The following is a 20,718-nucleotide window of genomic DNA, read 5'->3' as shown; positions in this document are numbered from 1 at the left end:
TGTCTATCAGATGTTGACAGTCATAATGTTCTGGGTGGTTAAAAAGAGAGTTTCATTAATATTTTTAATACCTACAGCAGTGGGTCTAGTAGAAGCTATATAATCGCATTACAGAAAGAAAACACTTTTTGGGGGAGATTTTCAAAAGCACAAAGAGGAAGTAGATGCCCAGCTCCCATTGAGGTTTTGTGAGGGTTGGATACTTAACTCCCATTTGCACCTTCAAAATTCACCCCCTTTATGGAAAAGTTATGGTAAATAACAATGTAAATAAATATGTACTGCTCCTCATCTAAAACTCTAGCTTATACATTTGTGTAGGGAGGTTTGCGAAGCCAGATTCTCTGCTGTGCAGAGGAGGAAGCCAGTTACCCTGGCTCTGTTTGGAACCCCATACAGTACCTAGCTCGCAGGGCTGTTGTGAGGATGAGTTAGCTAATGTTTGTAAACTAATTAGCATTAGCTAATCTGCTCTCCAGAACAACCCTGAGTGGTAGATGAGCTGACAGAGTGATAGCAATAAGGTTGGTCTCAGGTTCCCCAGCGTATTTTAGAACTTAAAACTCCATCTCATAATGCTTGTTAGCTTTAGTATTTAGTCTTCTAGGTTGTCCGAGTTCTACAGTTCTCAGTTCAATACTGCAATAGTAACAATACTTAGCTGCAATTTGATGTTTAATATCATTGACTGATCTTGATGTAAATGTTTTTCAGGTGTTTGTCTGCACTGTATCAAGACACAGACTGGTCCTGTAAGGACCTCCAAGGTGCAATCAGCAATGCCAGGGATAATGTATCTAGTAGCAAAGCAGGGGCACTTTCGTCAGAACGATTGAAATATTACTTCCAGGAGCTGAACTCAATGGAGAATGATGGACGGAAAGTCTCTTTCACAGACTTGTGGGGCCTTATTATAGAGTATTTTCTATATCAGAAGGTAAAGAATTCTAGACTCTGAAGTGTATTGCTGTTTGCCTTCAAATTAGGACCTCAACATATCCACCTTTCTGTGCTCTGGAAAATGATTTCTCTTTGTGTATGCGTAAATTGTATAGCAGGGGTAGGCAACCTATGGCACGCGTGCCGAAGGCGGCACGTGAGCTGATTTTCAGTGGCACTCACCCTGCCCGGGTCCTGGCCACTGGTCCGGGAGGCTCTGCATTTTAATTTAATTTTAAATGAAGCTTCTTAAACATTTAAAAAACCTTATTTACTTTACATACAACAATAGTTTAGTTATATATTATAGACTTATAGAAAGAGACCTTCTAAAAAAGTTAAAATGTATTACTGGCACGCGAAACCTTAGAGTGAATAAATGAAGACTCGGCACACCACCTCTGAAAGGTTGCTGACCCCTGTTGTATAGAATTGTTCTTGGGATTAGAGGAGTCTTGGGAGAAACGTGGGAGTTTTTTGCCTCAGTTTTCCTATCTATAAAATGGGGATAATGATATTTACCTAATGTATAAAGCGCTTTGAGATCTATAGATGAAAAATGCTATGTAAGAGCTAGGTATTTATTTGAAATTACTTCGCAAGCCATTCATTTGACAGCCATTTGGAATGTTAAGGCTCAGAAAATATGGTGACATATGTCTAGCAATATGGTTTTTCAAAAACAGAATGTAAAGTGATACGGTTAGATGAAATCACAAATTGGAATCTGATTAAAACAGCAATTAACTAGTGAAGAATGCCTGTAAAATTCAAAATATCTAGGCCATGTAAATATTCTAGTAAAATATAATGAGCCCTACACTGGGGAGAGAGGAGCTTCAGAGCCTGTGATATGGTTATAGCTGAGGTTGGAAAGTGAGAGAGCTCCAGAATACTGGAGCATGGGGCTAGATGGCTCTAGCATAGTACCAAAAATATTAAGCTTTTTTTCTTTCCCTGTTATAACCAGGAAGACTTGTCAAAGCTGTCTGACCAACAGGAAGCAGTGAAGAGGGCACAGAACCCCTATCCCATCTATGCAGCAATCAATGTGAGGCCCAATATTAGCGATGAAGACTTTGCAGGTATAAATGAGACAGGTTTATTTTTCTATTTTAAAATCTGTAAATAACTCCCCCCCCCCCCCGCCCCCCACTGAAACTTAATCCCCTTTGCAGCTCCACCTTTCCCCATTCCCTGAAGCTTGGATAATGAGCATGAGACATGAGGTGCTGATTAGCCAGTATTTGGGATCCCAATAGCTAATATGTCAAACTGGACACTGCTTGGCAAAGTTCACCTTCACCTATGTTCTCCTCATAGCTATATCACTGAAAATCCAGTCCTGAGGGAATTCTGCACCAAAAAATAAAAAATTATGCGCACAATATTTTAAAATTCTGCAAATTTTATTTGTCAAATAAATGTGGACTCCTGCATGGCAGTGGGGAGCACAGGCCACTGGCTGCATTGAGGTGGGAGATCACCCTGAAGCCCCCAGATCCCCCAGTACAGGGACTCAGCAGTGAGGCTGCACCTGACCCTGACACAGTGCAAGAGCTGGGCCTGCCCCAGAAACACCCGGGGGCCCTGCCCCTCTGTGCCAGGCCCACCAGGTGTGGGTAGGCAGGCTCAGCCCAGCAGGATCCAAGTGTGGATGGGCTTAGTGTGGGGGAATCCAGGTGTGGGGTGAGAGGTTTCTGTGTGGGGAAATTTGGGTGTGGGCAGCTCAGTGGGAGATCTGGATGCACAGGGGCTCATTGGGGCAGGGGCAGTGGGACTCTGCAGGGGATCCAGATGATGGTCGTTGGGCTCAGCGGGGGAGGGGAGCTCTGGGTGTGGGGAGATGTGGCTTGGCAGGGGTCTGGGTGTGGGGGCTCTGTGTGTGTGGGGGGGGGTTGGGTGCTGGGGGACTGGGGCTTGATAGGATGGGCGTCCAGGTGTAGCTGGTTGGGGCTCAGTGGGGTGGGGGTCTGGGTGTGAGGGGTTGTCGGAAGGGTCCAGGTGTAGGGGGTAGGGCTTGTCAGGGTGAGGGTTTGATGGGCCTGCTTAATGGGGGAGCCCCAGCTGCTTCTGAGGGGATGCCGCATGCTGGGCTCTCACTTTCCCCCATGATTTCCCCATCCCCTTTTCTTCTCCATCCCCCTCCGCTCAGTCCCACATTCCCCTCCCCCACCCTATTCCACCCCCTTCCTTCCCCCCAACCCCTTCTCCCCCCTTCCCTCACTCCCCCCACCCCCACTTACCCAGCCCCACCGCGAGCACTCACTGTTGCACAGAAGACAGGAAGGCTCCCAGCACACAGAACGGGAGCACAACTGGCACTAGGACCCAGGAGGCTGTGTTCAGCTGCCGAGTCAGCGGAGCTGGAGATGCAGCCTCCGAGCTGAGCAGCTTTGCGTTTGCAGAAATGAGGGGGAGGCACTGGCACGTAACCCTGTGTGCCCCCCCGCTCCCGTATGCCTCGCCTCTGTTTGGGGGGCAGCATGGGAGAAAGCACAAAAGTGCCTGTTAGAAAATTGAACGAGTGGGTGATGAAGGCTGGTACTGGCTGAGTGGAGAGGCAGGCATCATCTTGATATTGTATGAGCAGGGGCAGCTCTAGCTTTTTTGCTGCCCCAAGCATGGCAGGCAGGCTGCCTTCGGCGGGTGCCTGTGGGAGGTCCGCCGGTCCTGCGGATTTGGCGTACCTGCCGTCGAATTGCAGCCGAATCCGCGGGACCAGTGGACCTCCCTCAGGCATGCCGCCGAAGGCTGCCTGATTGGCGCCCTCGCAGGCGCCCCCCGCGGCTTGCTGCCCCACGCACGCTCTTGGAGCGCTGGTGCCTGGAGCTGCCACTGTGTATGAGAGATGACAGGTAGCAGGGAGGTATGTTGAGAAGGGTCTTGAATGTGAAGATGAGTCGTTTATGTGAATGGGGTTGAGAGATGCAAAGAGAGGAGTGACATGGTCAAAGCAATGGGCTAGGGAAATAATTTTTGCAGCAGCATTCTGAATTGACATGAGTGGGGCAAGATGGGATTTGTGAAGGCCAGAGGAAAGGATGATGTGGTATTTGAGATGCAAGGTGAGGAGCACCTGGAGGAGAATTTTAGCTGATTGTAGATAGGAAAGGCTGTGTTGTAGAGATGTTATGCAGAAAGAATTGGCAAGAGTTAAACATAGTCTAGATGTGGGAATCTAGAGAAAGCAATATTTCTGCCATGAGCAATACTCATTGCACTGTTCTGAGCTATCTTGACAAGATTGCTTCTGTAAACTTACTTGTTTTCCGTGGGAAATAATGTGGCCTAGTGGATTTCTTGACTGGGACTCAGGAAACCTGGGCTCTTTTCCCATCTCTGCTACTAGATTGCTCGGTGACTTTGGGCAGGTACTTCACCTCTTTATGCTTCGGTTTCCTCAGCTGTAAAATAAGCACAAGATCTACTGATGAAAGGTGTTGAAGAACCGAGTATATTTGTTAATGTTAATAATGGGTTAAATGGAGGATTTTAGTGATAAAATGGCAATGTGGTTTGGGTAGCTGGCCCAAATAGATCTCAGAAGGGTTAGGTTTTGGAAATATAAATATGTATTTATGGTTTGAACTCTGTCATAGGGTCATTTTCAATAATATTTTAGGCAGATACCTCTGTTAAGTTCTGGCATGGCTTAATAATGCTCTGTGCTATTGTTTTTAAATAGCTGTATGCTATTTCACAACTTAATGACACCAAAAAGAAATATTTAAAAATTGCTGCTCAGAAAAATCAATCTCAAAAATGTGGAATTGCTGGTGAGCTTCAACTAATGTTTTCATCGTTGAACAATGTGACAGAGTGGGAGTAGCCTAGGGCTGGCTCACCACGTTGTAAGGTTTCCGTCATGGACCAAATAGGGAGAGATTTGATTAGGACTGGGTGGTTAACCAGTTAACAAGGGGATTCAGCATGTTAGCTGGGAACTGTTAAATGGGAGAAAGGAGGGGAAGGCTGGAAGGATGGGCAAAGAAGCTCAGGATCTCAGAGAGGTGAGACTTCTTCCCCCTTCACCTCCCTTTTCTGTGCCACAGGGGTGCTTTGAAACTGCCCCTTATGGTGATGGGACATGAAGCTGCATAAGATGTTGTAAATAAAGTACACTATGGTGAATTTGCATAAGTGTGTGAGAGGGCTGCTTGCAAAGAGAAATCCAGGGTGAGGAAGCCCATTCTGTGACAAACATCTAGACAGTCTATTTGCTCTCATTGCCATAATTGTGAGATATAGTGAGAAATCCTAAATTGTGGTATAGCTAAGGAGCTCTCATCTGAGAGGGTTACCCCTCCCCAGTTCTAGATGTTAAATCCTTTTTCTCTTCCCCTCCGTACCCAAACATGTGCTAATGCTGAGCTTGGTGCAGGGACTATTCATGGGGACTAGGCTAAGGAATTCACCAACCCAGGCCATAGAGCAGAAGTGGAGGTGCTCTTTGGTGGCTGCTGCAGCCCTGAGACAGCAATCGTTCCTGCTGCTCTTGTGCCCCTACTCTGCAAGGGACAATGGCTGGTGGATCTGCATACCAGTGGTTTGATTAGTCCCCAAACCTTGCTGCACAGGGAGTTCCTACAGAGCCTCTCTGGAAGATCCAACTATCTGTTCCCCCAAGACAGCCACACTAGTTCTACTATATATGGGGTTTTATGGGGAAGGAATTGCTGCTAGGTGATCCTGGAAGAAACAGAGACTCTTCTTTAACCACTCCTATAAGAATAGGATAATGAGACTGCACTTCAGAGTGTTCCTGAGATAACTGTTGATCTGCTGTCTTACTCTCAGAGTGGTGTGAGTTCACTCCCTATGAGGTTGGATTCCGCAAGTATGGAGCCTTTGTCCGAACAGAAGACTTTGACAGTGAGTTCTTCATGGGGCGGCTGATCCGGAAACGTCCAGAGCCCAGGATCTGCTATCTGCAGGGTATGCTCTAATGCAGCTGGCTTTGAAAGGGAAATAGGAAAGCTTCATCTAGTGTCAGAACCTGCTCATGCCTCAGTTTCCCCCTTGCTTAGTTAAACAAACCACCATAACTGGTGCTCTTGAAGTACTCACCCCTTCTTGGGATCTGACTTATTAATATAAAATAACAGTTTAACTCAAAAGTAGAATCTCTCAGCTTTTTTCTCAAGGCTTAGCAGTCCATTATGCCCCCATGGGTTCCTAATACTCTTGTTGGGTTATTGCTCCTGATAAGGGTTGCGAACTTTCTAATTGCACAAAACTGAATACCCCTGCCCTGCCCCCACTCGCTCCATTCCCCCCTCCCTCCGTTGTTTGCTCTCACCTATCCTCACTCACTTTCACTGGGGTTCGGGTGCAGGAGAGGGGTGAGGGTTCTGGCTGGGGGTGCAGACTATGGGTGGGGCCAGAAATGAGAGGTCCAGGGTGCAGGCGAGGGCTCTGGTCTGGGGCAAGGGGTTGGAGTGCTGGGATTTGAGGACTCTGGCTGGGGGGTGCAGGATCTGGGGCGGGGCTGGGGCCAAGGGGTTCGGAGTGCGGGGGGGGGGGGTGCAGGCTCCAGATGAGGGTGTGGGCTCTGGGGTGGCACCAGGGATGAGGCGTTTGGGGTGAAGGAGGAGGCTCTGGGCTGGGGCAGGGGGTTGGGGAGTGTGTGTGGGGGTGCAGGCTCTGCCTGGGGGTGTGGGCTGTGGGGAGGGGCTGTGGATGAGGGGTTTGGGGTGCAGGAGGGGACTAAGGGCAGGGGATTGGAGTGTGGGGGAGTGTGAGGTGCGGGCTCTGGGAGGAGTTTGGGTGTGAGAGGGGACTCTGGGCTGGGGCAGGGGGTTGGGGTGCGGGGTCCCGGTGGTGCTTACTGCAGCTCCCAGGAAGCAGACGCCAGGTCCCTGCGGCCCTAGGCGCATGGGTGGTCAGGGAGGCTCAGCTCGCTGCCCTCACACCCACAGGCGCCACCCCCGCAGCTCCCATTGGTTGCGGTTCCTGACCAATGGGAGCTGCGGAGCTGGCACTCAGGGCAGAGGCAGCGCGTGGAGCCTCCCTGGCCACCCATGCGCCTAGGGGCTGCAAGGACCTGGCAGCCTCTTCCGGGAGCTGTTTGGAGCTAGGGCAAGCTCCTGCTGCACCGCCGACCGGACTTTTAATGGCCCTTTTTGACCGGGCATTCCTGTCGAAAACCAGATGCCTGGCAACCCTACTCCTGCTCCAGCTAGGCCTTTCCCTCTGGCTCATAGGGAGAGTGTCTTCCCCACTGAACTCAGACCAGGGTCTCCTCTGGTCCCCTGCATGTGACTTCCTGCTCCCTGCAAGGTTCTCTCCTCTTACCCTTCTGTCATGGCTTCAGGTCTCTCTCAGCGCGTATTGTAATAACTGAGCCAACAAACTTACACTAATTGTGAACTCATCTGTGAGAAAGCAGATAAAAGTTTATGAAATGTTCCAATCACATACAACAATCCATGTTGATGGGAAAGGTGTAAAAGGGAGACTGGCTGTGACTGATTTAGTCCAAACAAAAAGGCCTCCTGATATAACTCCAGGGCTGTGTTAAGATCATGTCTAGTAGATGAGAAATGTGGGCCTGGAAATCAATGAACCAAAATGAGTGTGTTGGAAATTCGGCCTAATTGGTGGACAATAACTGAAAGGATGGGCTATCCTGCCCTTCTCTTCCTTTTGGGGTCCTGTAGCGGGGTGGATACCCGTTCCTGCCTTGAGGGGTTTGGAACAGCCCTGGGAGAAGGCTGAGCTGATTCGGGGGAAGTGGCTGCAGCTGGGTCACGCCCCAAACAGACTCAGCTGGCCCTATGAAGGCAGGGAGCCAGGAGCTCAGACAGAGTCTCTCTCTGCACTCAGAGAGAGAGAGAAGGACCTGGCTGCAGGGAGCTAGACGTAGGGGACCTGAGTGGAGCAGGGCTGGGGAAAGGCAGAGGAGCCTGGGAGCTCCAGCCTGGAAAGCCCCAGGCTGCGGCCTAGTATTAGGCCAAAGGTACTGGGGGTTGCAGAGGGCAGCCCAGAGGTAGGCCAAGGCAGCAGGTCCAAACCCAACCTTGCCTGTGATGAGTGGCCTATACTGCAGTCTGCCCCAGGGAGTGGGGGCTTGATAGTGACTGGCAGTGGCCTGGTGCTGAGGCGAGGTGGGGTTAGTGAGTGGGGGTTCCCCTGGGAGGGGAGACCCAGCGTGTGTGGGTACTGCCAGGGGGCAGCACCCAGAACAAGGGGCACCGGGGTCCTGGGAGGGACACGGGAGCCAGCTGAGGATAAGGTGGATCACCAGCCTGCAGAGGGCGCTCCAGGCTGGATTGAGCTAATTCCCAGGATAACCAGCAGGAGGCGCCGCAGGGGTGAGTCCGACCCCTTACAGGTCCTTAAAAGATAAGACTTTGGGGGGCAGGGGAAATCGAGCATGAGCATAATTGCTAACTGAAAGAAGGGGAAGGCGGAGTGAGCTTCGCTATCCCTGGCCTGCCACCTCCATTGACTCCAGGGACCCTGAGGTCCACAGTGACACCATTGGGCTTTTGTTGTCCGGAACCAGAGAGATTCTACCAGACCGGTCCAAGAGAGGGACCCCAATGACATTGCCACCTCCACTGGCTCTGGCTGAATCCCAAACACTCACTGGGATATGAGACTGTCTCCTCACTACCCCTCGTGTCCTTTTCCTTCCCTGCCTTATTTCTTTTCTTTCCTACCCGTTTCTCTTTTCCTACTGTCTGAGTCCAGCTTAGCTGGCTAAGACTATATTTTGCAACACTGTTGTGAGCCTTTGACAAAAGCTGCAGTTGTTCCCTAAGCATCCTGATGCTGGTACTTGGAATGGCTGATAAGGCCATGTGCTGTGCCTGTGTTTTTCCAGCAATGCGGTTGCAAACGGATGCAACATCAGAGACAGAATTTGTATTTTGCATCTCTGCTATTCTTTTCTCTCCTCTTTTGTGTGTGTTTGCCTTTAGCAAACAGGATTGAACTTCAATAACAGTTCCAGCCTATCTCAATTTACATCTTCTCTTTTCCCCAAAAGGGACAGTTATTACTATCTTTAATGTAATCTAAAAGACTGTCAAACAAAGGGTTTTCCTTATAAAATCTCTCTATAGCTAAAGGAAAAGGGGATAAGAGTTATGGTTAAAATAAAAGCCTTCCTTAATACTTTACATTTCAAATGCTTTACCTGTTTTTCCTTTTTTCCCTATATCTTTAATAAAAGGTTGAAAGACTGTTTAATGGTGTGTTTTCCATGGTGCTAAGCAAGCACTCTCTATACCAAACTCTGAACCTTGTTTAAAACTCTTTATTGTTGGACAGTTTCAGGGTCATGTTAACACCTTTGACTCTTTGGGCCCATATATGCCATCAAAATTAACACAACATATCCCAGATCTCTCTTTTGGGAGTACCCCAGACTGGGCCTCTCTGTAGAGATGTCTCCTTTAGGTCTTCCCTAGTCTCCCTTTCTCTGACAGAGTAGACTCCCTTGTACAGGATGGTACTATCCCTGAGCTACCATTACCTGATGCCTGCTCACCTGACCCAACCACTGCCCGAAGCCCAACCCATCACTTTGGAAAGGGATAATTAGGCGTAGGGCTCAACTCCTCTTACAGGGCCAGCCCACTCGGTAACAGGCAGTGACCCGATGGTAGAGCCTCTATTGACTGCACTGGATTTAAGAAGCCTACGAGGGTGTTAAATCCTTCTTTATTTCTGTCTCCACTACCCCTTCCTCTGCCTATAGGAATGTGGGGCAGTGCCTTTGCCGCAAGTCTGGATGATGTCTGTCTGAAGATGGTTGGTTCAGGACTGAGCTTTCTAGATTCTCTGAAAGATGTAATCAGAGTCATAGGTAAGGCCATTCAGTACCCCGTAAAATAGTCAGTTTTTGTTTAAAAACTGGGTTTTCTAGAGGTTTCTTTTCAGAATGATCACATAAATGTAACTCCAAAATTTAAGAAGTCCTGTGGAATGTCCAAGGACAGACAAGCCTCAGCTGGGCTGGATCATTAACACAGTTTCTCTAAAGCTGCATTCCACTCCTCTGTCATGTAGTTTCTCTCAACAATATGGCCTATATATTTACACAGTAGATTAAATAATAATGGTCACCATTAACTTCTCTCTCGCGCCCCACCCCCTTACTTGGTTCCATTGACTACAATATTTTGTGACATCCCTGGGCGGTAGGAAAGTGGTGTTACTCCTGTTTTACAGATAGGGAACTGTGGCACAGAAGTGCAGAGAGGTTAAGTGACTTGTCCAAGGTCATATAGGAAGCTGATGGTAGATCTGGGAATTGAACCCATGTCTCTTGAGACCCAGTCCTGTATCCAAACTACAAAGAGAAGAAGGAAGATCCAGTGGTTAGAGTGTTAGCCGGGGACTTGAGACCTGAGTTCAATTCCCTTCTTGGCCATAGACTTTCTCTGTAATGTTGGACAAATCACACTGGGCCTCAGTTCTACATCTGTGCAAGGGGGATAATAGCACTTCCCTACCTCAAAGGGGTGCTGTGAGGATAAATACATTAAAGACTATGAGGTGCGTAGGTATTGTGGTGATGGGGAGAGGCCTATAAGTACCTTCAATAGGTAGGTAGAAAAACCATCCTTCCTCTCACTCTGCATTTGTCATACCACAGTGTTAGGTTTCACTACACTATTTCCCATTTGTAACCATAAGAAATATTGTAGTGAATGTTCAGTATTTCTAGTCACCGTTGTCCCATATGAGAGCATATCCATGATGTCATATGGTGACCGTTTTCATTGGCATCAGTTTGGAATGGCTATATGACTCATGAGTGAGATTTGAAAGACATCCTAAATGACGAAACTTCAGTATAGACTCAGTTAATTTGGACCTCAGACTAATACGTTTTTACAGTGCCCACATATGTGGGGGGAAAAACAGTCATATGACAATAGTTTGAACTTTCATTTGTGAAAAGATTAGTATCTTGAAATGCTATGTTTGAATGAGCATGCTTTTAAATATATTCTGATCTTTATCATGGCTTGTGTTATAGATGATTGCCAAAGATTCCATTTTCGGGAAGCCACTCGGTTAAAGACTCGTCTGGTTATACCAGGGGGACCCTTATTACAAATTTTCCAGGATTTCTTCAAGTCCCGTGTCACCTCTGGGGAAACCTTCAACTTCATGCAAGGCTTGTACCTTCACAGAAATTATGTCAACAACAGGAATTTTGTAGCCTGGAAAGGTAGCCATTTTGAAATAAATCACTGTTTTTTGGATATTCTGTTAATATTTTAAAATCATGCATAACTTTAGCATTTTGGGCCAAATTCTTTGCTAGTATAAGTTTGGAACAGCTCCATTGAAGTCAGTGGAGTGCTGCCAAATTTACACCAGCAGCAGAGAATTTGATACAATCGGAGAACTTGTTGGCTATGAAATAATATCCCCCAGCTGGTGATACAGACCTGTTTTCTACTTTGCTTCTGGAATATCCAGAGTGCAGGTCTGATTTTGTGTGGGAGTACAGAACATGTATTAGCGGTTTCTCCTTAAGGTTTCAATGGTTGTTTCATTTCCTCATTTTCAAAGTTTCCCCCATCTTTTTGGTAACTAAGGTGATTTTTTTGGGGGTGGGGGTGTCTGTTAGGTACACACCTTGATGCTTTTCCCAACCAGCTGACTCCCATGGAAGACAGCCTGTACTTGGTGGATGGTGGTTTTTCGATCAACTCTCCCTTTCCCGTGGTGCTCCAGCCAGAAAGAGATGTAGATGTCATCCTGTCATTTAACTACTCTTGGGAAGCTCCATTTGAGGTGAGCAGCATTAGACAGGGAAAGAAGCATGGAAACATACACTTTTCATAACATGGATCAGTCCAAGATGTTTGAATAGGGAGTCTCCCGAAGTAGGACACATTGTAATAACTCTAAGGCCACTCAAGGCTTCAGTTGTCAGACCAGGCAATTCACTGTGAACTTCATGTCACAACATGAACTTCATACATGGAACTTCACAGTGACAGTGGTGGTAAAATGCCAGTATTTCTGCTTAAAAAGCATAGGCCCCTAACACTTTATCTAAAGGTGAATCTCCATTAACAGTATAAGACTTGTGGCACACCATTGCACATTCTTATTCCATTTAGTAGAATGCACTGTTAGGTGGGAAGATGAAGGTGGCGGTGATTTTTTTGTGCTAACAGGCTATTTGTTCTGTATACAAATGTATGTTCACAAAATATTACATGCAGCTAGTCAAATTCAATATATATAATCTTGAAATGATTCAATTTTAATTTGTAGTATATTTTAAGGGACATACTTTATTTCCAAGTATTTTTATTTTTATCGATTTTAATATTTTCCCTAGCACCAGCAAGTCTAGTTGCTGTTCAAAATATGTCTACAGAAATTGAGCTCCATCAGATTCAGTAATAAAATCCTAATATTAGTCAACACCTTATTTTATTGTCAGAAAAAGGTGACAGCAACACAGTGTATTACTTGTCTACGAGCCCATCATAGGATATACCGTTAACTTTTCTTCGATGTAATTTTTGAATTTTAATTATGAAAGCATTTTATTTGTTTTTAGCGAAGTGAGAAATCTGAGTCCAATCCTTCCAAGTCTAACTATAGGTTTGGCTATGTAAAATGATAGTGACTGACTAACTTTTCTGTTTGAAATATATTACAAAAGTGTTTTTTAAAAACTTGCTAAATGTAATAATACTTAGTATGTCTACACATTTGCAGCACTTCAAAAATATTTGCTGATTTTTCACAATATCCCTGTCAGGTAACTTATCCCCATTTTACAGATGAGGAAACCGAGGCAGAGAGGTTAAATGACTTGCTCTAGGTCAGAGAGGAAGCCAGTGGAAAAGTTCCCAAACTTGTGATTTAGAACATGCTGCCTCTAAATATTTGCTACATAACATAAATTAATTATGAAAATTGAATAGTTTATAGTAGTGCCATAAATATAATCGTTAGAAGGAAAATATTCTCTATTTTTCTGTTTTCGCTGGGTAAAACAGGACCTAACATTTGACTTTTGTTCTGTGACCACAGGTTTTACAGTTGACTCAGAAATACTGTGAAGAACAGGAAATCCCCTTTCCACAAATCATCTTGAGTGAGGAAGATGAGAAGAAGCCAAAAGAATGTTACATGTTTGTGGATGATGAAAACCCAAAAGCTCCCATAGTGCTTCACTTCCCACTGGTGAATGATACATTCCGGAAATACAAAGCACCGGGTAAGGGAATGTGCATCAAGATCCTATGATTAAGGTATTCAGGTATGATTAGCCAGCTAGAATGCGAGACTGGCTGAACTTTCCTAACCATAAAATGTATGCAGTTATAGCTGTGTTGGTCCTAGGATGTTAGAGATACAAGGTGGGTGAGGTAATCTTTTATTGGACCCATTTCTGCTGGTGAGAGAGACAAGCTTTTGAGCTTGCACAGAGCTCTTCCTTGGGTCTCGGACCTGCCCTGAAGAATAAAAGATAGAAAATATTACCAATAAGAGATACTACCTCACCCACCTTGTCTCTCTAACCATAAAATATCACAGCTTTCCCTTACCTAGTTCCCTGTAAGCTATTGAGCTCTATTACTTTTTTACAGAAAGAGCAACAGAAGTGTTTCATTTTGGTGAAGGGAGGAACAGGGCTGTCCCAAAAGCTATGTAAAGTGTGAGGGAATCTAAATAGACAATTATTTGCTCCTTTATGAACCAGCCCCTTCCTTACCACATCTAGCCATTATATGTGGCAGAATTATGTAAATGTGAACTAATATTTCTGTGGTTTATCCTGATGGTGTGATGGTCACTGTATTTGCATTATAAAGAGGCCTGAAATATAATCAGTTAGCATTGCCTCAAGGATTATAATTTAGGAATTCCCAGCCATTTTTCCACCTGAGAACCTGAAACACCTTTTTTACTCATAGAACCCCATTACTCATTTTAAAATCAAGTTTAGTTACAACAGAAGGCGTGGGGGGCTTTTTCTATATTATGGTAACACGTGTTAAAGCCCAAGTGGCCCTGTCTACATTAGGATGTTAAAAACATGTTTTAAAAACACACCGGTTATCCTAATGTGGGTGGCCCCTTCCAGGAAGAATTAACTTTGTTACCTTGAAGTCAGGTTAGTATTTCTCACCTCAAAATTATAGCTTAATCCTGTAGTGTGCCATACTGTGATTTATTGCAACAAAACAATTTTTTTCTCTTTAATCTGTGTTTTTGGAGGGTGGTGGAAGTATGAAGGTGGAAATGGTACTTTGGCTCAAAGTTTGAAAGCTAAAGTATTGTGACCCTACTCTGAGGTGCTGAAATCTCTTCTCATGCAATTCCTGACCTGGAGAGTGAGCAAAAGTTGACACCTGCTTAGTTGATCTGTGACCTTCATTGGTGATTCAATTAAAGGGTTCTAGTAAGACTTTCACAGTTTATTTTTCTCTGGTTGCAGGAATAGAACGCGAGTCAGAAGATGAGAAATCCTTTGGTGATTTTGTCATTGAGGGAAAAGACTCTCCTTACCGCACGCTAAACTTCACCTTTGAGCCCTATGACTTTGACAGGCTGGTGGAAGTGAACTGCTACAATGTTCTGAACAACAAGGACATACTCCTAAAGGCCCTAAATTTGGCTATGAGCAGGAGGAAGCTGAAGAAGGGCAATGGGCAATGAGAACCTTCTTGGCATAGGACATGGATGGACTGCAATGCACCAAAGGCATATGGTTCAAGTAGTACTCCTGAGGGAATTCTGTGCCACTGTGCATGCATAATTAATAAGCCATGCATAGTTTTAATTTTTTATGCAGAAAAAAGCTTTTGCCGGAAAGTTTCTGCAGTTGTACCTTTTGCTCACCAGAGAGCACTGTGGTGATAGAACAGAGCAGCAGCTCCTGGCCAGCTAGGGAAGAGAGAGCGCCTGCAGAGCCGCCTTCACAGCGCATGTTGGGCCAGGTCAGGAGACAGGGCTATGGGGAGACAGACAGTGTGGGGCTGCTGGGGCTCAGACAGGGGCTCATAATGATTAGTGGGGGAGGACAGACTGGGGCAGGGGGTGAATGGAGGTGCGGGGTCACGGGGGGAGGGAGGTGCAGGGCTACATGGGGAAAGGGGGTGGGGATGCAGGGCTACATAGTGACAGGGAGATGGCTGAGTTGGGGGCTCAGAGACACTTGGGAGGGGGTGCAGGGCCACATGGGGATGTGGGGGAGTGGGCATCTGAGTGGGGGTGGAGAAACACACGTAGACAGGGTGTGCAGGGACACATGGGGACAGGGGCAGATGTGCCTGAGGATACAGGTCAGCCAGGGTCTGCATGGGGGAAGCTCCCTAACAATCACTTCCTGTCCTCCCCAAAAAACCTGTTCCATACTTCTCCCACCCATACCCAATAACCCTCCAAGTTTACACGCAGGCTCTTCCCCAGCAATTTATTTCCCTCTCCCTCACCTCCTCCGTTACCCCCGACTCCCCCAAGCCTTTGCTCTGCTTCTGAGGGGTGCAGGAAATAGTTATGTATTGTAGTTTAAATGAATTATTACTCAGAGTTATGTATTAATATCCCTAGTAAGAAATCTATTTCTCAAAAAACATTTTCTGAATCTTTTTTGTTTGTTGTCTGTATTGTTACAGACATACTTGCTGACAGGTATTTTGAAATAAATGACCAAAAATAATTGAAAGTGGTGTGATTATATTGTGTTATGACAAATAAAATATGCAGAATTTTGCAGAATTTTAAAATATTTTGTGCAGAATTTTTAATTTTGTTTCAGAATTTTTAATTTTTTTGGTGCAGAGTTCCCCCAGGAATAAAGTAGGAATGCTGATGGGTAAAGTAGCTGCAAGCCACTTTCATCTGAGTGGGAGCACAGTTAAATTCCCTACATTTCACACTGAAAACTTACACCAGATATGGTGTAACCCCCACCCCCCCAACCTCTTTTGTACTCCACTACAGTTTGTAAAACCCAAAGAGATGACAATAGTTGTCTTCCATTGCCAAATGTTCGGTACCGAGAAACCAAACTAGGTGTACGTTTTGAGGGGAAAGAAGTTCCTCTCTTGATATTCAGCACAGTCACAGATGCATCAAAGTTCCAGCTGTGCAGGGTGGTACGGATGCTTATGTGAGGTGTAACAATCCTGATCTGATGATGCATGTTTTTAGTTATGGGTCTCTGGGGAGAAGAGGATGCTGAAGTGTGGGTGATGTAGACAAGTGAACACTGGGGACTAGATTGGTTAAGGCCACAAAACTCCTTCTGTATTGTGACCCATCTAGGATTTGAAGCCAGGTTGCCAGAAGTGAGTTGTTAGTAGAAGTCCAATCAGGAACTGTGCCGAGTCCTGGAGAAAGATCCTGGTTTGTTGACAGAGACTCCTCTGTTCAAGGCATGGATAAAGTGGGCACATTCCTCTACACAGCCTAACTCAGTCTATGCCAGAGTTCCTTTTAAAATCTGCTGCATGTAATACTTCAAGTGTTGATTTTGACCAATAAAACACCTTGATGGCTCGGTCCTAGCAACTTCAGAGACGGTCTCTCTCCTTGTGATACCAGAGCAATTGCTCTAATTCCTCTCTAATGTAATTGGGAAGGCACTGGGAGTTCTTAAGAAAGGATCTTTGACTCTGGAAATTGCTTCCTGCTGCTTCTGCAACTTGGCTCACCAGAGCCTGGAATTGGTCATTTTCAGATGCTGCAAGAACTCATCTGTTTGTTTTCCTCAGACTTTTCCTGGGGCGGAGGAAGGGAGGCTATTTTTCTACAGATGGGTAGATTTAGGGAGGTCTATTTTGTTTTAAGATATTTGGGTCAAGGCCTTGTTTAGAATTTTATTTTGTTAGTGTGTGTGTTAGAGGAATAGTGTGATGCAGCTAGTGCTTGTGATAGGTGCAACTACTAAATGTGAATAAATAGAATGAGTGTGAACTGCTGCTGTTATATTGTGGGGTGGAATTACCTCATTTTGCAGAGAGTTTTTAAGATGTGACTTTCAGGGCACGTCTAATCAAAACAAAGTTTTTGGGGAATAACCACTATTCACATGTATGGTGTTTACTTTGAACTGAATATACTGATTGTGTATTTGAACTGTCATGACAGAAGTTTGATGTCCCCATTCAAAGCAGACCATAGTGTAGTTGTAACTTTTCAAGAACATTTTGCTACTTCATTTCTATAAAGAAAAGGATATTTTCTGTATTTCCTTTTAATTAAACAAAAAGAATTTTGCTAACATGCCACTTCTTAGGCCACAAGGCTGAAGTGGAGGGTTTTTTCTTTACTGATTGATGCTTGTTCAACTCAAGGATAGTTCTTTCTCCTCCAGTTTAAGTGCCTTCTGGTCAAAGGTAAGTAATAACAGTAAATAGAATAATACCTAGCTCTTACAATAATATTTTCCATCAGTAGATCTCAAGGCCCTTTACGAAGAAGGGTCAGTATCATTATCCCCATTTTACAGTTAGGGAAAGTGAGGCACAAAGGGGAAGTGACTTGATCAAGATCATCCAGAAGGCCAGTAGCAGAACCAGGACTAGAACCTGGGTCTCCTTAGTCTCAGTCCAGTGCTCTCTTCACTAGGGAGTACTGCTCAAATATAATATAATTATAAAAATATAATCAATCTGCACTCCAGGGGTCTTGCTTTTTAGAGTTCAGAGTACTAAATAACTGCAGTTCTGAGCTGTTAAACTTCCTTCCTGCCAGGCTGCATCCTCAACTCTTATGTCCTTTTCTCCAGCTGAGGCATGATGAGAATCACCAATTCAGTGCTTCCTCTTTTCATTATTTCCAATGCAGACTGGTTTTCTTTGCAGGATTGGGAAGTCTATCACGTTTTTTATCATCAATTACTTTAGAAGATTAATTTTATTATTGTTTTCTACATAAGTTTATACATATTCTTGACTGGGCTTTGAGAAAACCTTACATCCAGGTTAGACCTTGTGATGTTTGGCCCGGGGAGGCAGGATACTTCCCTCTCCAAACCGGACCTTTTTCTTCCTTTGCGAATCTTAAATAAACCAGTGTCTGTTTCTTGCAGTTTTCCCTTTCTCCCAGCAGGTGCTCAGGTACCATGGTGAGGGGGATATATATAAACCTAGATTGATATAAATGGGAAGGCAACAAGTACTCTCCTCAAAGCTAGGTCTCCCTAGGCTTCCTAAACACTTCACACATCCACTCTCCATTCCAGAGCAGCAGGACTTCATGTCTGAACCAAGTGTGACGTTATTGATATAATCTGGGACCATATAGATCATTGTTGCAACCAAGGTCCTGTAGTGGCACCCAAATCTTGTATAAAGGGGGTCAAATGGGGTGTCTAAGACAAGGTTATGGATTACTGGTTATAATTATGCTGTCTATATGTGTGTATCAGTGTTATAGTTGAAGTTATGAATATTGGCTCTATACTGTCTGTATTGCAAACTTTATGCTATGCTTCTGGGTGACATCCCAGACAAGCTGGTGTTAGCTCTGCCTAGCCTGCTTGATGGCCCATTAAGAACCATCAGCTATACAATGGACTCATTGAGAAAAGGCAAATATGCCTTGAGACTCAGCAAAGTATGCAGGGACTGGCCCATGTGACTCCAGACTCCATTTTGCTGTAATTTTCCACAGTAAGAACAAAGAGGTGTTCTTACACCTGGAAAAGACTATATAAGGCTGATGCCTCATCTCCATTTTGTCTTCAATCCTGCTTCTTACCTCTGGAGGAACTTTGCTACAAGCTGAAGCTTTGAACAAAGGACTGAGGACCCATCCCAGCGGGGGATGTATTCCAGAGACTTGATTTGAACCTGCAGTTTATTCTATCGCTGCTGCAAGCCTGAACCAAGAACTTTGCCATTACTGTATGTAATTGATTCCATTTAACCAATTCTAACTCTCATCTCTATCTTTTTCCTTTTATGAATAAACCTTTAGATTTTAGATTCTAAAGGATTGGCAACAGCGTGATTTGTGGGTAAGATCTGATTTGTATATTGACCTGGGTCTGGGGCTTGGTCCTTTGGGATCAGGAGAACCTTTTTCTTTTACTGGGGTCTTGGTTTTCATAACCATTTGTCCCCATAACGAGTGGCACTGGTGGTAATACTGGGAAACTGGAGTGTCTAAGGAAATTGCTTGTGAGACTTGCGGTTAGCCAGTGGGGTGAGACCGAAGTCCTCTTAGTCTGGCTGGTTTGGTTTGCCTTAGAGGTGGAAAAACCCCCAGCCTTGGGCTGTAACTGCCCTGTTTGAGCAATTTGTCCTGAGTTGGCACTCTCAGTTGGGTTCCGCCAGAACCGCATCGTCACACCAAGGGTCCTTTATGCTCCCGTTGATCAATAAATTACCACATAAGCACTTCATGTAGGACTCCATCACATTTTTGTAGGAAGATAAATCCTTCTCGGTGGACCTTGGGCTGCAGAACACTCTGCAACATGTATTGATATGCTGTCCTGTCTCTTTAAAAGGCTTCCTGTTCTGCAGGAAGAGCAACTCTGGAACTTGGTTATTCAGTAGAATTCACCCTGCAGGGCAGGAGAGATTTTTAAAGGGCCAGCTGTACTGTGTACAATTCTGGATCTTTGTAGGTTGTCTCCGGGGGAGGAGGAATCAATGATGCAGCATCTGGGTATGTTCTAAATATAACTTTTATTTATACCAGCATCCTAGTCCTGGCAGGTGAGTGGGGACAAAGAGCATGCAAGCAATCTCTTCTCTCAGGAATACCAGCTCAGTTCCCAGAGAGCAATATTGCTAGAAGAATTGACTATACATAAAGGCAGAGAGCAAAAACTGCTGCTCACACAGCTCCCTCTACCTGGAACCTTGCATAACCCAGACTAACTGTACAGCCAATACCAAATATTTGCTCACACACGAAGTAAGAGAACTTGAAAGACTGTAATAGTGCCACCTGATGACACCTCCCATAACCATAGGAAACCTGCAGTCCTTGATGATTCTCACTGTCCCTAGAAGATTGCTTGATTTTAGTAAAGCTTTTGATGTAGTCCCACATGACATCCTTGTAAGAAAAACTAGAAAAATGTGGTTTAGATGAAATTACTATAAGGTGGGTGCATAACTGGTTGAAAGAGTGTGGTCAAAGAGTAGTTACCAGTAGTTTGTTCTCAAACTGGGAAGGTTTATCTAGTGGGGTCCCGCGGGGGGTCAGTCCTGGGTTCATTACTAATCAATATTTTAATTAATGACTTGAATAATGGAGTGGAGAGTGTGCTTATAAAATTTGCAGATGACCCCAAGCTGGAGGGGGTTGCAAGCATTTTGGAGGGGACAACATTAGAAGTCAACAGGACCATGTCAGTTTGGAGAATTGGTCTGAATTCAACATGATGAAACTCAATGGAGCCAAGTGCAAGGTACTACACTTAGGAAGGAAAAAGCAAATGCACAGCTACAAAATGGGGAATAACTGGCTAGAAAATAGTATTACTGAAAAGGATCTGGGAGTTATAGTGGATCACAAATTGAATGTGAGTCAAAAATGTGGTGCAGCTGCAAAAAAGGCTAATATCATTCTCGGGTGTATTAATAGGAGATATTGGAGATACTTATCGTGCTATACTGGGCACTGGTGAGGACTCACTGGAGTACAGTGTTTGCTTCTGGGCTCCACACTTTAGGAAAGATGAGGACAAATTAGAGAGAGAGTCCAGAGGAGAGCAACAAAAATGATGAAAGGTTTAGAAAACTTGATGGAGGAGGAAAGGTTACAAAAACTGGGCCTGTTTAGTCTTGAGAAAAGAAGATACAGGGGGGACCTGAT

The 20,718-nt window shown here is 45.0% G+C and overlaps 1 protein-coding gene across 1 annotated transcript in view; it reads left to right on the top strand.

Annotated features, from left to right (window-relative positions):
* Positions 1-14,595, top strand: part of LOC135878068 (cytosolic phospholipase A2 zeta-like) — a 38,537-nt gene extending 23,942 nt beyond the window's left edge. Inside the window, exons 13-20 of the mRNA XM_065403631.1 lie at positions 715-937; positions 1,910-2,024; positions 5,740-5,877; positions 9,650-9,757; positions 10,937-11,131; positions 11,537-11,703; positions 12,964-13,150; positions 14,375-14,595. Of these exons, the coding sequence (XP_065259703.1) occupies positions 715-937; positions 1,910-2,024; positions 5,740-5,877; positions 9,650-9,757; positions 10,937-11,131; positions 11,537-11,703; positions 12,964-13,150; positions 14,375-14,595 (1,354 nt within the window). The remainder of the gene's footprint in view (positions 1-714; positions 938-1,909; positions 2,025-5,739; positions 5,878-9,649; positions 9,758-10,936; positions 11,132-11,536; positions 11,704-12,963; positions 13,151-14,374) is intronic.
* The last annotated feature ends 6,123 nt before the right edge of the window (positions 14,596-20,718 follow it).

Source organism: Emys orbicularis, chromosome 4 (genome assembly GCF_028017835.1).
Source record: "Emys orbicularis isolate rEmyOrb1 chromosome 4, rEmyOrb1.hap1, whole genome shotgun sequence".
Classification (NCBI taxonomy): domain Eukaryota; kingdom Metazoa; phylum Chordata; order Testudines; family Emydidae; genus Emys; species Emys orbicularis.
Note: the sequence above shows the minus strand (reverse complement) of the source record. Positions and strands in the feature narration are given on the sequence as shown.